Genomic DNA, 18647 nt, shown 5'->3' on the forward strand with positions numbered 1-18647 from the left:
GTACAGCCCTTCACCTGTAACTTGCCAAGCGTCCGTCCATCCCGCTGGCCGGAGATCAATGCCATTGACACTCGGTGGATCTGCGGCCATGGAATCTTCTCCCCGACAGTCAATCCGACACCCCCCATTAGCCGAATTCATTAGCATAGTTCACATGTGCAATTAGGGACCAAAGTGCAGCGTGTCGTATCCATCCCTCCGTCCATTTTGTGCATGCACATACTCTGAAAACACACACATAACGCGTCATATACCAGTAGCTATCATGCACAGGTTTTCACAATCTGCTCTCCCATCCTTTTGCTAAATACCCCACAAGCGACATACAAATCATGTAGGTCCAGTATCATCCCTGCTTTGCTGTCGAAAAGCCAAACATTTCTTGGATACTTTGGTTTTTCATTCCAGGGTACTCACATTAAGAGGCAAGAATGCTTGTGGTTTTAAATACTAAGTTCTTTAATTAAGGAACGCAGTGGTGACAAATGTGAAGATGTTATCACATGTTATCCATCATATGATTAGCCAAAGCTCATACAGAATGACCGAGTATGATTATCTCGTATCAAACCCGTTCCTTATGGGAACCTGGTGTTCCCGTAGCGTCAACAGATGGGAACTTGCTATACGGTACCAGGTTCCCAAGATGTAGACAGGATTGCTTGCATTTATGACCTAAATTCATGTTAATTTGTGCTATTCTCCCCACTTAAATGGCTGTAATAGAAACATTAGGGTTTCTTCTATTGATATTTGTTTTCTTTCTGCATGAAAATTGCGTGTATTGCAGTATTATTTGCCTTTTCTCTGATTTAGTGTGTTCTTGTTTTGCCGTAAAACTCGTAAACCTGTTGAGGACGGGCTGATTTTGCTACAGCACGCATTTCCCATAGACACCTGCCCAAGTATACTCGGGACTCGTCCTCAGTGGGTTAAAGATGTACAATGTACATGTACATAGTGGTCAAGGTTGAGCTCAGTAGATTGACTTTGCTGACCTTTATACATATGTCTTTTCTGTAACATTAACAAAAGAGTTTGTGAGCACATCAGCACACGCTCTATTCATACCTTGTGCCCGATCAATATTTCCATTGTTCGATGGCACAATCATGTAGTTGACTGTGGAAAGGGATTATGTAACGCTTAATAAATGCTTGCGCATGGATGGACCATAATTGTTGGATCGTTCTTATTTTCTGAGATTACCAAGCTGAGTCTGCCTTGCATACTCAATCAACTACTTAAACATTCTCTACCACCACTCCATGTACTGTATACGCTATATATTTCGCGGGGGTTTTATTTTCGCGAATTTCGCGAGTCGGGAGCTATTCGCGAAATTAACAACACGCGAAAATATTACCTTCCAAAATAAATCCCTTGCCTTGATGATACGAACATTTCAGTACTAGTATACCATGTCACGGCTTACCGAACAGACCATACTGGCTAAGCTTATTTACGCACGTCCACGTCTACTTACGAATACTGTAGAGAGCCAATCCATTATCGCAAGGGGACCACTCGTCAGAAATCTAGCGCGATGGACTTAACCACTTCAAAAATGTTGAATTCTAACTTACTAGTTTGCAGAGTTTGGTAAGTTTTTTTCATGCAGTGTATAACTAGTATCATTCTTATTTGCTAGTAAGTTGAAAATTCACACTTTCTTTGCCACTTCATATTTTCTCTGGTCCCCCAATCGCGAATTTAACCACTCGCGAAAATGTGTGACAGAGGCAATTCGCGAAAATTTATGTACGCGAAAATTATAGCGTATACAGTATTCAGTTTCATCAGAGGATAAAATGCTTTACATTGTATACCATACCAGATGAAATATTAAGGTGACTTCACAGATAATCTGACGTTATTCCGAATTTCATTTTCGGATCAACAAATCTTCGGAATAATGAACCTTCGGAATAACACCACACATGTTTGGATTAACGAACTCTTTTTCATTTTCGGATTAACGAACCACTAGGTATAGGGAATTTGTGTGTTTCGGATTAACAAACCTTCGGAATAACGAACCTTCGGAATAGCGAATCTTCGGAATAACGAACAGCACCCGGGTACACCGTATGTCCCCCCAAAAAATTACAACAGGACCCTCTGCGATGATATCTTTAAAAATAGTGAATCAATCCAAATACAAATTAAGGGTATGAAACTACAATTCATTGCCCACATCTTACAAAAAAAAAAAACCCATTCGATTTGCTTCAGTGGTCAAAGAAAAATGAGGAATTTTGTAGAGGATGTCCCGGAATCTCTTCCCTCCAAGTTCTGTCTATTGTTTTCACACACAAAAGCATCGAACTGCTAAACTTGGAAGAATCAGACCCACCACATGCTTTACAACATTCCACATTTCTCTGTGACCGCTTAACCAAATTGAATGGGGGTGTTTCTGCAAAATAGAGCTAATATGTTATATTTTAAGACCCTGAAGTAGCATTTAGACAGTTTAATCATATTGGGTGTTATCAACGCGAAAATTTGATTGTTATTTTTTTTTTTTTGGGGGGGGGACATACTGTATTTGAGAATAATCCTTGTAACAACCTGTGTACAGCTTTATTACTGATCTTTACAACAACAAAAAAAAAACAGTGAGAAAGTGCACACACACACACACACACAGCTGAGGAATCTTGACTGAAGTCTTATCATTACTAATGACCATGTAATGCGTCGATGCACATATTCGCTCATGGGTGCTGTCGTGGTTTTCATATGTACTCTGTAGGTAGCCAATGAAGATTGATTTAATTGGACCAGCCACATCTCTCCTTGCTAGCGGGTCTTTCACAAGATCTCCTCTTGTGTATGAATCAGCAATTCTTCTTTTTATGAAGATTACTATTATTCAGTTTAATTCAAGTCATTTCCATCCAGACTCAGTTTTATTCAAATCTTTTCAATTTTAATCAATTTAAATTTAGTGTTTGTTTAATTCCAGTACACTTGATTTCATTTAATTCAGTCTAAATCAGTTTATTTCAGTTCAGTTCACTTCAGTCTGATTCCATCATATTCAAAGTAAACTTCAACCAAGCAGGGAATGAGTATTGAAAGATGCAGTTAAATGCTATTTTGGCTCTCTCTTTTAAATACAGAGTTGCTAAGTCTTCCTTCTATCATTGGAGGCTTTCTAAAAGCTTGACAAATTTGATTATATCTTTGACAACAGAGAATTTGAAAACCCATATTTTCTTCTGTTATCGCATACGGTTGTATGTTGTAACATGTCCCCGTGGCATTTCGTCGGGTGCCCGTGCATTGGCCGCTAACGCAATACAAATTGTATTGCGTTAGCGGCCAATGCACGGGCACCCGACGATTTGCTCCTGCAACAATTGCTCCTGAATATCTGCACGCTCAGCCAAACATAAAACGTACCCACAATCATAACCATAACACTAATCCTAATCCTCACATCAAACTAAACCTAAGACCCTATTGCAACCCTACCCGTAACCCTTTTAAAGTCCTTAAAGAAAGTAAGACCGGAGCAATTGTTGCAGAGGCTTACATGTCCCTTGTCACCATGTAACACATAATCTTCTTGATTGCTCTGTGGAACCTTCCTCTAGTCTGATTTTTTAATAGCACACAGCAAATATACGTACACCGTAAAATTAATTGTTGTAGATGTCTGGAGAAAGGACTGTGAAATTAAAAGCAAGAGACAGCATATAAAATGATTTATAGATTGCACAGATTACATCTAATTGGCTGTGTCATCTTCACGCTACTGTATAAACAGACAGGCAGACAGTAAAATCAATCATTTTATAGTTCGCTATCAAACCTTCTCCCCTTTGCCTGACCAAGCCCAGAACAATCAAAGTAATTTTGAAATGTTTTAATATCAAAACATGCCATTAGTTGGTGGATTTAATCACCAAATGTAGTTGTCTTTATTAGATGTCACTTTGTAGACACAACAAAGCATGTTTGCAAAGTTTTCTGCCAATGCAACATCAATATCCATGTGTACCCTGACCGCCCTGACAAGAAATTCTCGTTTAACTGCTGAGGTGCATAAAACCGTACAGGTGTATACACTGTACCTCATTCTGGGAATTGTATTTACAGCACACTGTATCCGATGTATACAAAATTAATTCACATAGGGCGGGTGTGTCAAATTTCATTTTCCCGACACGGAATCTGTTGGCGCAGCCGCTCGTATCTGCTCGAGCCCGACGGAGATTAGATGGTAATCCGTGTCGGTATTGGGTTGGTGAGGTCGAGCAGAGTGTGTCGTGTACAGAGGTGGCTAGGAGGATCTATCTCAACCACTATAATTCCACACAAGGAAAATATATCATGATAATATTTCCACATGGCATAAACTCGTATGCATCCAATGACCTTTCTGCAGATAGGAGCCCTTGCATCACAAATTATGCAATAGAAGATGCTATGTGCTTCGTACGCCTTTTTGCCTGCACTTGGAGTGCCTGCCTTCTTCGCCATTGAATTGGCACAGATGTCTCGGAAACGAATTGTCACTAAATAGAAATTACCTAATCCCCTTACTGTTAATCCCCAAATTGTGTCACTACGGCCTTTTTCTTGGAATGAGCTACATTGCTACACCTGGGCCCTGTTTCATAAAGCTGTTTGTAAAGTTACGAATGACTTATGAACGACTGGTGATCAGTTGTGATGTGCTATAGGGCCTACTTATCAGAATTTCAATAATTCAGCACAAGAACTGATCACCCGTTGTTCGTAAAGTCATTCGTAAATTTACGAACAGCTTTATGAAACACCCCCCTGGAGTAGGCTTGCTGACTGTACAACTACAAGTTCGGATGAATTACTAAATGCTGATAAAAGAGTGTGGCAAGCTATCAAGGCTACACTTGTTGTATGTGCCTCTAGAGGCACATAAAAGATTAATAATGAATCGAGAGTGCCAGATTCCAAACTCACACACAGTGTACAGATTGTATCATAAATATCAACAATCATTTGTATACCAAACCAGGTTTTGTGTATGTATTCGATTGGTTATGATGTATTCATGACATGGCATTCTGTCTTTCACTTGATCGTATGGACAGGTACACAGTTGTTCGGCCATACTCACCATTTTACTCTGGAAAGTCTTACTTTCATATACATCTCAGAATTCTGTGTGGTTATGAATATTGATCATCTTCTCTTTTATTCTCCAAATTAATGTACATATGATGAAAGTAAAAAAAAGAAACGCTCCAAAATTTCCTACATTGATTCTTGGATGAGTTGTCAGATACTGTATACGCCGAATATTTCGCGAGGTTCTTATTTTCGCGAATTTCATGAGTCGGGTGCTACTCGCGAAATCAAAGACAAGCGAAAATATTGACTCTGATCCCGATGTGAATGTGACGTACATGTGAACACTTCTCCGTTCAGAAGAGGACTCCACGATCGCGAATTTAACCACTTGCAAAATCGTTGGGAATTCCCGATTTGTGAAAATTTAGACTCGCAAAATATATGGCGTATACAGTAATGGGGAGTTGTGAAGTCTACTGTAAAACCAGAAATATTTGCGGCATGAAACTTTAGCAAATTGGAGCCGACCCCTTTTTCTCGGCATTAAACTTTCGCAAATTGCCCCTGACATTCAACGCTTTGTGTCTAGACAAACATTTTGGGTGCATTTTACTCTGAGAATCTTGGCAAAGTTTGTGAAAGTTTTTTGGATGCAAATTGTTTTGCTTTTGCAATATTTCTTTATAAACAAAATGGATGTCTGCACTCATGGCTTCACTTCAAATTGATTAAGTGATCTTTCATTGTTCTTGGCAGGTGGAACGAGAGATTGCCATTATGAAACTAATTGAACACCCTCATGTACTTGGCCTCTACGACGTCTATGAAAACAGAAAGTACTTGTGAGTATCTATCTAAACATTTACATGCATTTAACCCATGTTCCTATGATAATTTGCATATGTATCTATTCTCACATTTTTTTTCTCGCCTTCACATTTTCATATACTTGTTTTATTCTATTAAACAAAGTGCTTTTATAAATAAAGTGATATTGTGAAGGAGAACATGATCCTCTTTAGTATGGAAAGCATGCTTGGCATAATCTCATTTTCAATAGTTTTAACCATCACCACTCTGATATAAATACAGATCGGATAGTGCAATAATTGAGAAAACTGTAAACAATCCTGCGTACCATATGTTTGGTTGAAAGTCACTTTTAATACATTCATGACGTTCGAACACGCCCACAATGAAACTTTGGTTTCAGTTTCAATGTTTGCAATTATATATGAATATGAATACTAATAAATCTGTAAAAATTGTCTCCAGTTTTAATCTTATAGAAGAGTGTATATTTTGATTTTGTTGGGACTGTTCCACTTTGATTGCCATTGCATGTTATCCTCTCTTCGTGTCAGATATCTCGTCCTGGAGCACGTATCAGGCGGCGAGCTCTTCGACTACTTAGTGAAGAAAGGTCGGTTGACGCCGCGCGAGGCACGCAGGTTCTTCCGACAGATCATCTCCGCCATCGACTTCTGTCACAGCTTCTCAATATGGTGAGTCAGCGGTTCAAGGCCGAGCTCGAAACAGACAACGGAGGTCATTGTCGCACTGGGGGAGTGTTTGGGGCGGAAGATTAAAAAAGGGATGGCTTTGGGGCGGGAGGAGGGTGCAAAGGAGAGCGAGGCACGAGCGGAACATGATGGGAATCAGAGATTGGGTGAACAGCCTCTCTGTTATGGACAGCAGTGATTGCTGAATATGATTCACCAATAACAGCATGCAGTATTATAAGCGAGATGAAGGGGGGGGGGGTAGGTAATATAAGGTTAGGGACCACAATTGTATAGTGGCTGTTACTCCCAAAATTGTCTGTTGCATCGTAACAATGCCCTTCACTTCCTTCGAAGTCTGGGATGTGTGCGTGTGTAGTCGATCAGCTCCTGGTCTGACAGACTTCCAGATATTTTTAACTCTGAGCTGTCAGGTGGTTCAGTGCAGCTGAGCAGATGCTTGGCAATGTTTATGTCCTGTCACTTCCAAATTTCTCCTTCGTTCTTCAGCACAACGTTTCTCACTTCCCTGAAAGTATACAGATAAGCACCTTGATAGTGGCTTTCACATTCGTGTAGCAATTAGAGAATGAGTTGGTGTACTGAATGATGAGAATTGTCCAATCTTCCCATAAATCAAACTTCATTAATACTTATCTCTGAACAGTATAAAATAGTATATTCCTATGGAACTGTGCAATACAATTCTAATAGTGATAGATATTAAAATAGATAGTGATGAAATAATAATATCAATGATGATGATAATAATAATAATAATGATGATAATAATAATAATAATGATGATAATAATAAAAATAATAATAATGATAATTATTGTAATGATAATGATAATAATAGTAATAATATCATTATTGTTAGTAATATTATTATATTTTTATCATCATCATGATTATGATATTATACTGTCAGACTGCTGCTTTCACTCAAGCCATTTGGATTTCACTCTCCTTCAACCCGCTGAGGACGGTTTGATTTTGCTACGACACACATTTTCCATAGACGCTTGCCCAAGTATACTCGGGACTCGCCCTCAACGGGTTAAAGTCCCATGCAATGAAGCCGTGATATTTGAATTCTTCCACGACCCCCAGCTTAAAATCCCCTTGACTTTACGTTACAGACTGGACTGTGAGACTTCAGACTTGTAAGTTTCAGAGTATTCAGAAAGTGATGCAATTTGAGCAGCCTAACTCGCTGCCAGTTACAGTAAAACTCTAAGTGGCATACCAATACAAAGATCACTGGAGAACAGCAGGTTAAAGTAGTCTTTATGAGCAGGTGAGCTTAAAGGACAGGTTCATGAACAAACACACACAGAAGGCTTTGTAGGGAAACAGAATTTAGTGGTTTTTATAGTGTATGCAGGTTGTCATTTTGTTGTCTGTTATAGATATATTTTGATGGACGTTGTGTGTGTAGTTCTTTTCTTTTTTTGAGGAGTTCTATCATTGTGGGATGATATTTGAAACCTAAAATATTCAGACATCCCTACAATGTTGATATGACAGATATCAAAATAGACAGCCATGCTCAAATGCAGCTCAGTTGTTTCAGAAGGTCCCGCGAGACCAAATTGTCTTTTTCCCCCCTAAAACCCAACAAACGGCAGGTCGTCGTGCTCTGAATACAGAGCGGAAACTGGATCCTTGTCCCCGACACTTTGTGTAGATGAAAGCAGGAAGTCGTTCAGGAAGTTGAGTCTGTTGTAATGGCAAAGCACAAATCCCTGGAAAGCTGGGCACCTGGCCAAAGGGAAGATGGTCATTTAACCCTTCAGCACCTAAAAGGTTTCTTGCACTATCATTTTTTTTTTCTTTGCTGGAAAAAAGAGTCAAATTTACATTGTTATATACAGTATGAACCAGGTGACAACTCACATTGTCACACAACCACACACATTGCATGTACACAAACACGTACTAACACATGTACACACAAACTTCAGCACAGACAAACAGACAATCGTCTTTACACACACAGGCACATTAAAGTATGCTAGCATATTTATACATGTAGTCTTGTGTGGTGTGTGTGTGTGTGTGTAGTACCCAAATGGTGAATCCATAATGAAGTCTTGTCAGGGAATTTATGCATTGACATGTGTTCAATTTCTTGCAATGCTGTTTACTTCAACAGAATGAAAGAATTCTTCTGTTAAATCATTTGCTTCATTGTTTTAATGGAGAACCTCCATTTGAAATGCCTTTTGTACAAACATGCCTTCTTTGTTCGTCTATATCTTGTGCATTCATTAGTGGTGTCCAAGACTTTTAGATGTGCTATTCTTTTCCCATTCATATGAATACATGGTGTATCTTTTTTCTGGGTTCCCACTGTCATATGATCTGTTACTCATGCTGTAGTTGACTGTTGATATTTGATCATGGAATTTTTGTTTAATAGTCTATCACAATCCGCTCCACTGTTGAAATTATGGTCAGAATCATGGAGTGATCTTGATTGTATCACATCTCATCAGATCATGAGGTCTGTTGTGGCAGTCCCGATGATCATAGAAAACTCTTCGACGTTTATAAAATTGTCTACAGTCGTATGATCAACGTGACTGCATGACTGACGTCAAGATCTGATATGATCACTTAACGATTACTCCACAAATCAGACCATGCTTTCATTAGTGGTGCAGATGGTGATACATTCCACAATCAACTACGAATGGTTAATCATGGCTTCCTTAGGGGATCACACAACCGTAGGAATGCAGCATTAACCTGTTGAGGACGAGGCCCGAGAACTCGGGCAAGCGTCTAGATGGGAAATATTTGTTATAGCAAAATCAAACCATCCTCCCATCCTCGAAGGGTTGATATTGTACACAGCTTGTGCACAAATTTATGTCTGTTGGCTAAAACCTCATTCTTACTTTGAACAGGGTTTTAAAGTGAAATGAATTGAATTTAATACAAGTCAAATACATTTCTCCTTCTCCCATTTTATTCCTGCGACCATTCCTTGTCCTCCTCCTCCTCCTCCTCCTCCTCCTCCTCCTCCTCCTCCTCCTCCTCCTCCTCTTCCTCCTCCTCCTCCTCATCCTCTGCAGTCATCGAGACCTGAAGCCAGAGAATCTCCTTCTGGATGACAAGAACAACATCCGGGTGGCCGACTTTGGGATGGCATCCCTGCAGCTGGATCACTCCCTCCTAGAAACCAGCTGTGGCTCCCCCCACTACGCCTGCCCAGAGGTCATAAGGGTGAGTAGGCATCCCCCCCACCATGTTAAAATGGGCGTGGTTATAAGGGGATGGGGGTTGGCGGGGGGGGGGGGGGGGGGGGGGGGGGGGGGAGAAGGACCAAACAAGAAGTCCTCTTTAATATCTGGGTGGCTGACTTTGGGATGGTATCCTTGCAGCTAGACCGCTCCCTCTCACAGACCAGTTGTGGCTCCCCCCACTACGCCTGCCCAGAGGTCATAAGGGTGAGTAGCATCCCCCCACCATGTTAAAATGGGCGTGGTTATAAGGGGGTGGGGGTGGTGGGGGGGGGGGGGGAGAAGGACCAAATAAGAAGTCCTCTTTAATATCTGGGTGGCTGTCTTTGGCATCCTTGGAGCTAGAGCTAGACCACTCCCTCTCCCAGACCAGTTGTGGCTCCCCCCACTATGTTTGCCTAGAGGTCATTAGGGTAAGTAGCAGTCCCCCTCCCCCTCTCCTCCCCCCCCCCCCCCCCCCCATGTAGAAATGGCCTGGTCCTAAAGTGGGGAAGGGGTAGGGTAGGAGGGGGGGGGGGGAGCAGACAAGAATTCCTCTTCAACCCGTTGAGGACAGGCTGATTTTACCATAACACACACTTTCCACAGACACCTGTCTGAGTATACTCCGGTTTAGTCTTCAGGGGGTTAAAAATACACTACATATATATGCCATATGTAGATCAAGACTATGATATTTTCAGCGAATTGGGACAATTTTTGTGTATCAAAGATGATTTGCAAGTGGTTGAATGTGTGAAGAAGGTGAGAAAAAGAGCAAGAAATAGATTTGATCCCTTTTTCCAGCAAAAAGGTAGCGATTGCCCACTATGCAGACTACAATTGTGTACATTGTGTTACATTTGTGTTACAGGAAGAAACATTTGTGGGAGTTGATAATTTCCCTCTATATCATTTCACTCAGGAAATTTGTGAATTATAAGTAGAAACATTGCAATGTATGCCACATTTAATACAGTATTTCTCTTTCTTGCTTTATTTATTTGTCGAAAGCATTAAACACAGACCACAGAACAATGTACAATAAGGTGTCCTATGACTCGCTCTGACAAAATTATGCCTGCTTCTGCGTAACTAACATTTTCATTTAAAAAGTTAAAAGTTTGCCAAGCTTTTTCTGTTGGCCTGTGATCAATTCCCGCTACCCTACCAAACAAACAAACAAACAAACAAACAAAATATATGTAACATTGGCTGCAATGGAAGTTTCGTAGGACAATTCCTTTCTTTTCCTCGACAGTGTTGTGGTCATGCTTGCGTTTCTGTCCTTCAGACTGCAGATAACCACATAAAACAATAAGCCCTGAAAAGTTAAACTCCACTTCAATACTTGCATAGTCACCACACTCTGACTGTTTTTAGTCACTCGTTCAATAGCTCTTGATATTGCACATAATCTACAAGTCCTCTGCTTGTGGAGTACCTGAAAGATAAAGGGTACATTGATCTGGAGTAATCTGGAGGAAGAGTTTTGTAACAGTTTCCCAGATCGTCTCTCCTGTTTTGCTTTGCTTTTTTCATTCAAACATTTACCGCATGTCTGCGATTGAAAATTCATAGCCAGGTTTGTGCAAATTCCAGTAGAATCATTCAGGAGGCAAGGAACATAATAAATGCTGCGACCTGGAAATTAGCTTTCGATAGACCACCCTGAATCTAGACTGACTGACACTCGTCAGGGTAGAATCATGCCTCGGGATGGGGGATTTCTGCTCGTCTTCGCTGAACCCTGAATCATCAATCTATCATACATCACCATTAATCAATGATGGCTAATTACCATCAGCTGATTGCTCTCGGTCCGTTTGAATCTCTCTCCCGGTGGATCTGTGCTGCAACTACAGTGTACCTTCCATTCACACACAAGACTGAAAACAAGTGTACTCTTCCTCCATAGACATTGAGTTTCTGTGTTTACATAGATTTATAGTGCACTTTCCCTCCTCAGTCGTTTGTGTGTTCGGTGTTTCTAAAGTACTCAGAACATGTGTGATACTTTCAGAATTCATGACCCAAAAGAGAAATAAAGTAGAACTGCAGTGATTTCGTAAAACATGGCTGGTGAAAATTGCTGTGCCTTTTCACCCTCTTCTGAAATACCATATCCATGTATGTCAGAAAGAGTCAATAACTTTTTTTCCAGGCAAATAGCAAGACAAGGTGTTAAGCATGAGCTGGAGAGATGTAATGATGTGTGACGAAGGTAATGAACAACCTGAAAAGTGAATTAGTACTTCACTTTCGAGATTTCTCTTTTGGTTAGCCCTCCCCTTTAACCCAGCAAATCCCCCAAACTTAAAGAGAAAACAAAAACATTACTGTTGCGTGGTCATGGATGTGTTCATTGTTTTGTTTTGTTTTGTTTTTTCTTTGCTATTCATTGTTATTGTTCATTAGGATGAGTGGGAAAAAAAAATCATACATCAGAGCCATTTGTTATTCATTAATAATCATTCATTTCCATTACAGATATTTTCAACAACTGTTTCAAGTGCTCAATTTTAATACAGCATATTTGTGGCAACACAAAGAATTTTAAAGTTTCATATTTCTCTCTCATATTGGCAAGTTTTGATAAATATATGTGGGATTTAGTGCAGACTTAACAAATTGAACAAATTCCATCTGCTCTCTCTAGATCTCTCGTCTATATGAATTTAACCCGTTGATGATGAGTCCAGAGTGTGCCCGGGCTAGTGTCTATGGGAATTGCGTGTTGTAGCAAAAAATCAAACTGTCCTCAACGGGTTAATGATGAAAGGATAGCAAATTCCTCTGTTTTGTGTGGGGTATAAAGAGCATGTGTAGTTAGAATGAGACCATTTGCTTTTAATTAATTTACTTTTCCCTCACAGCCACAGTGGGGGGGGGGGGGGGGGGGGGTGACAAGGGGGTATAGTTGAAGGCATGTCAGATTTGTCGCCAAGAGCGACTAATCCCTCAATCCACTTGCCAGTTGAATCAATTACGTCCAGTGATAATCACCCTAATTAGCAATTCAGGATGTAATCCTCTCAGTCAGTGTCATTCCCCAAACCCAAATGGATTAACCCCTTTCCCCCCTCCCCAGTGCAAAGTGCCATGCAACCGTCATACTGTGAGCATGCTGATGTTAGCGACACTAAAAAAGGGTTAAGTTTGCTATGTTTGGAACAGATGGTGCTTAGACTTAAAACATTAAAGCCGATTATATGCATTAAGTATAAGGCTTGAAGGTACAGAGTTTACATTTTCATGAATAGATGAGTTTGCTGTAGCTGTCCCGAGCACAATCGCATTGGTTCATATGTGAATTACCGTATGCGCCATATTATGTCACAGTGTTTGTATCTTTGGAAAATTAAGTATTTAACTGATGATGGCAAATTGATAGCAAGCCAAACATATTGCCTCTGCAATAAAAGTATACCACATCATATCCAAGGTGGGAAATCAAGAATGCTCCTTTAATCTCTCTTTTTGTTTATTGTTTTTTTAATTTTTTTCTTTAGTCATTAATAGAAAACAGGGCCAGAAACCTGAAGGTCATATTTAATCCCTCTTGCAAATCTCATTGATAATATTTTGCATGGTTGAAGAATAATGTCTCCCAAAATTATGTATGAAATCTTTACTGTAATACACAAAAATATCTAACAAGTAAATGAGAAAACTAACCCCATTTGACTCCAGAATACATTTCCCCTCTTGTACCAAGAATAACGATTGGAATTTTTTGGGGGGATCCAAATAAATTCACAAGAAATCTATAGTTATTGTTTCCCTCTCCATCATAAAGAAATATCCAGTTTTATCATTCTGAGGAAAGGTCTAAACTTAGTAGTGTACCTATATCAGGGCTGCCAACCTTGAGTGAGAGTTTGGCGTGAGACACAGCGAGGGAGCGGAGCGACCTCCTGGCTAGCGCCTGGTGGCCTGCTGTGCGGCCGTACGTACACAGTCAGTGTATGTAAAGCGATGTAAAGCACACGTCATAGCCATACATGTACTGTAATTTGCCAAAAGTACAAGCTACGCTCACGTGGTATAGCTAAAAACCAATCGTAATCCAATAGCTCGTCTTTGCGCGCGAACGGAAAACGATTATTATTGGTTAAGCTTTACACCTGCGCGGGAAAATCTCAAAATTTTGGGCTTGGGGATATCGATATTCGGAATATCAGAGAATTTAGAGATATATTTATTTTTGTAGTCATGTACACTCCCATTTTGGGGGTTTAGCGTGAGATTTCGTTTATCAGAGTGAGACAGTCTAAATTGCTCGAATTGCGTGAGTCTCACACTCAATGCGTGAGATTGGCAGCCCTGCTATATGCAACATGTACCAGCTTATGAAAATTATCCAGTGTTCAGAGCTACAGTACAAAAGGGACACACATACTTTAACTAATGACAGGTTTGAAGTCCAAAGTACAGAAATATTTCCTCAGGTGAGAATTGGCCTGAGACTACTAGTACCTGGATCAAGTGCAATTCCAAACAACATGAAAAGAGGGTTTAATGTGTACTACTGGTTTTACATTCATGACAGTAATTACCAATGCAACAACTACCGACTGTATATCGATGGTATCTTTAACGACGTTTTGTACTTTCACAAAATGTGTAACATGAACTGATACGTATGAAATTGAGAACTTTTGAAAATATTGCCTCCCATGGCAGAGGGGTATATAGTGTATTGATATCGCAGGGGCGGATCCAGGATTCCGTAAAGAGGGGGGCACATTTACAAAATTAAAGGGGGGGGGGGGCGCACGCACCTCTCCCCCCATTTTTCTCTTTTTATTTCTTTTGTTTCAACAAAAAATAAAGGGGGGGGGGGGAGGCGTGCGCCGGTTGCGGTCCTCCCAGGATCCGCCACTGTATCGTATCCAAAGGGGGGAGGGCACTATAAAACATTTCTCTCATATATGGATAATACTAACATCTCATGTCCACTGCGAGTCACCAGCAAGGTCCAACTTGTAAGATAAACTCACTCATGGTGATATTGTATGCATACAGCTCTTGCAATTAAAAAAAAATTAATAAATAAATAAACCTGGCACGGTGCTTCATTCTGTCAATTCACGTGTTGGGATGGTGTCTGAACTTCGACCATTATTATATTCACTCAAGCGAAATAAAAGCTTCTGATTCTCAAGAAACTTGACAAATAATAACACATGACAAATGCTCACACTCAGGTAATTTTATGGAAAATTTATTACCAATTGTTTTGCGCCAAAATGTTGCTATAGGAGAAACTACAAATTAGTATTTAACTCATCACACACTTTCAAAACAGGAAAAAAAAACAAACCTTCAATAGATTGACAAAGTGAATCTGGGGAACAAGGTACAAGGTTCAAATCATAAATTTAATGTCATGACTCATATACACCGTATGTTAAGCCTGTGCTCAGTGTGAGGCTCTTGGTACAAAACTTTTACATGCTTTTGCAACATGACAGAACAATCCACTGTTAGGACTTCACATGAAGTATTGATGCAAACATGATCCCGATCATACGCAACAACCCAGAGAAGTATAGGGTTTCCTCAAACTTGGCAAGTTCTTGTGCCGCAGGACATCTAAATGTGCAGAATGATTTTTGGCTGGAAAGCAAGCAGTACCTGTAAACATGATATTTTCATGAATTGGAAGGGATGGCCTTTTTTATGGCATGAAATTTTTCGCAGAGTGCCTCTGGCATGCGACGCATATGGTGTAGACAAGAACTTTCACGTGCATTTGAATTTTGCGAATCTGGGCTCTCGCGAAATTTGGGAAATTGAGTGGACGTGAGGTGGCGCTACACAACGTGGTACCCCGGCCTGGGGTACTAAGGTACCTGGGGGGTAAGGCGGGATGCATCAAGTGAAGCCTAAAGCGGACAAACAGAAGGAAAGAAGGAAGGAAAGGGGAAAGACGGAGGGAAAGAAGATGATAATGAGGATGAAGAGTGTGATGATGATAACAGTGAATAAGAAAGAGAGAAGAGTTGATGAAGATAAAAGGAAGAATAAAGGGCAAGGGGAAGGAAGAGGAAGTAGAAGAGTGTTACTATGATATGTGACCCACCACAACAAAAGGATCCGAAAGTCGCTGACGGCTGAGCTGAGAAAATTGACTTTCTGTTTTTGACATGATTTTGTAGTCTAATATTTTGTCTATTATCTGCTGAAATTTTGAAGCTGAATGATCAAAGAGAAGGCAAGAAATTCGTGTTTTTCTCGGCCATGATTTTCCGACTTTCAGCGGAACGGAAATGTGTCCGAAGATTTGGATTTAGCGCTGCACATAGACTCCGCCCCTAGCAACGAGGGAGTGATCTTTAATTGGCTAGTGCATGGCATCCTGGTTACTGATTGGTCATGCGTAGAGACCGCTGGCGCTAAGCTTGAATGAACATCGCGGAGGTTGCTAGGCGCATACCTTCAAGGTGAAAACTGTCTTGCCTCCCCTTGATCACGATTGCGTCTGAAGGAAAACTTTGAAGGCGGTTTCCTCAAAATGCTGATTTCCTAAACCCCTTCACATGCTTTACTAAAATCATCAATATCTCCACAACCAAGTTCTTTTATGAATTGTGTTAGATATGAAATTACAGTGGAAGAGTAAGGGAATAATATCATGTTATTTTCTGAAAATCGACCTCCCCCGACTTTTGAATGCTTTTGTTGTGGCGGGTCACTATTATGTAGACAGAAAGAATGACAAAAGAAGAAATATATGAAGGAGAAGAAACAAAAGGAAAAGAACAAGGAAAAGGAGAAGAAAGAAGATGAAAGAGGAGTAGGAAGAAGTAGAAGAAGAGAAATATATGAAGGAGATGAAGAAGGAAGAGGCATGAGGAGAGAAGAAAGGAAAGGAAAAACGCAAGAAAGATCGAGGAAAATGAGAATTAGAATCAAAACCTTTAGCGGTGAGTGAACCTTTCTAATCTGTGAAAGGAGAAACTGCCTTGCATTACTTTATTATGCATCTATTTTATAGGAAAGCGACACCACGTCATCATGTTTTTATTACACTGCATGTTGCCACGACAACCATGACAGCTTGTCGGCATCAGAGAGCGTCGGCAAACTACAAAATGTGGCTTCCCTTTTTCTTCTTGGAGATGTTCCTAGATTTTAAAGGATGTGCTATGATCCAGCTGAATGTATCTATCGTAGTACCATAGAGGTAGTGCACTTGCATAAAAAACACATCAATATTTGTCTCTGTATTCATCTGTTGCTTCAGCCCCGACAGAAAAGTGGAGAGCCGCTACACCATTTTTTATTATTTTTTTTTAGCTCACCTGAGCCGAAGGCTCAAGTGAGCTATTGCGATCGCTCTTCGTCCGGCGTCCGTCGTGCATCGTCCGTCGTCCGTCGTCCGTCGTGCGTCGTGCGTCGTGCGTAAACTTTTTACATTTTCATCTTCTTCTTGAGAACCCCATGACCGATTTTCACCAAACTTGGCAGGTAGCATCCCTAGGGGGATAGGATCTCAATTTGTTCAAATGGGCACCATGGCCCACCTGGGGGGCCCCAGGGGGGCCCAAACACCCTAAAATTATGGAATCTTTAAAAATCTTCTTCTCCAGAACCAGAAGTGATAGGGCTTAATTGATACTATGAGTAAGTACATTGATGACTGTAGTTTCAAGTTTGTTCATGGGGGAATCAGGGGTGCCCCCCTTGGGACCCAGGGGAGGGGGGTGGGGAGGGGTCCTAATGGGGCCTAAATTGTACATTTTCATCTTCACTTTGAGATCGCCAGGGCTGATTTTCACCAAACTTGGTAGGTAGCATCCCTAGGAGGATAGGATCTCAATTTGTTCAAATGGGCACCATGGCCCACCTGGGGGGTCCCTAGGGGGCCAAACCCCCTAAAATTAAGGAACCTTTAAAAATCTTCTCTAGAACCAGAAGTGATAGGGCTTAGATGATACTATGAGTAAGTACATTGATGACTGTAGTTTCAAGTTTGTTCATGGGGTTAGCGGATTCATTCCCCCCCCCCCCCCCCCCCCCCCCCCACGCCCTTAGGACCCAGGAGAGGGCTTGGGAGAAGTCCTACACTTGTAATGGAGCCTGAATTGTACATGTTCATCTTCTTCTTGAAAACCTCAAGATGAATTTTGACCAAACTTAGCAGGTAGCATCCCTAGGGGGATAGAATCTCAATTCCTTCAAATGGGCACCATGTCCCTCTTGGGGGCCCCCTAGGGGGCCCACCCCCCCCCCCCCCACATTAAGGAATATTTAAAATCTTCTGCTCTAGAACCAGAAATGATAAAGCAAAGTTAATACCATGAGTTTGTACATTGATGACTTTAGTTCCAAGTTTGTTAATTGCAGATTCAGATCCAGGACTGCCTGCCCCCTCTCTCCCCCCCCCCCCCCCCCCCCCCCCGAGTTGAGGGGGGGGGGGGGGGAGAGGGATCCATATGCAGACCTAAAGTTTCCAACCTTCTCAGGTAAGAGTGTGCAAGAATGCATGGAAGGTGAAATTGCGATACTCAGGTGAGCGCGTGACCCGCGGGTCTCTTGTTCTAGATTTCAGTTCATTTTGTTTAAAATGTCAATTTTCTTCTTTGTCTGCATGGTAGGCAGGCTCCTTCCATATAAATGCAGTTTCATAAGCCATAGTGTTCTTCTCACTGATACAATGGATGTATTTCTTTTGTGGCATTGCCATTAAAATTTGAATTGAACTCTTTTCGTACAATCTGATGGTGATGGGTGGTGTTATGTAGCTTTAACATTAAACTTTGCAACTAACACATGCAGTAATTTGCATTCAGATCTTTTCCCCCATAGTTGTTGATACTATTTGTAGGTATGGGTTC

At 40.9% G+C, this 18647-nt stretch overlaps 1 protein-coding gene across 1 annotated transcript in view; it reads left to right on the plus strand.

Moving 5' to 3' along the window:
• Positions 1-5823: 5823 nt before the first annotated feature.
• Positions 5824-18647, plus strand: part of LOC139737734 (serine/threonine-protein kinase BRSK2-like) — a gene marked incomplete at its 5' end in the record, with an annotated part of 32543 nt that continues 19719 nt past the window's right edge. Inside the window, 3 exon segments of the mRNA XM_071648411.1 lie at positions 5824-5909; positions 6432-6572; positions 9655-9805. Of these exon segments, the coding sequence (XP_071504512.1) occupies positions 5824-5909; positions 6432-6572; positions 9655-9805 (378 nt within the window).

The sequence above is a fragment of the Diadema antillarum genome, unplaced genomic scaffold (genome assembly GCF_040938485.1).
Source record: "Diadema antillarum isolate AM-2024a unplaced genomic scaffold, OU_Dant_1.0 seq00000702_RagTag, whole genome shotgun sequence".
In the NCBI taxonomy this organism is placed as follows: domain Eukaryota; kingdom Metazoa; phylum Echinodermata; class Echinoidea; order Diadematoida; family Diadematidae; genus Diadema; species Diadema antillarum.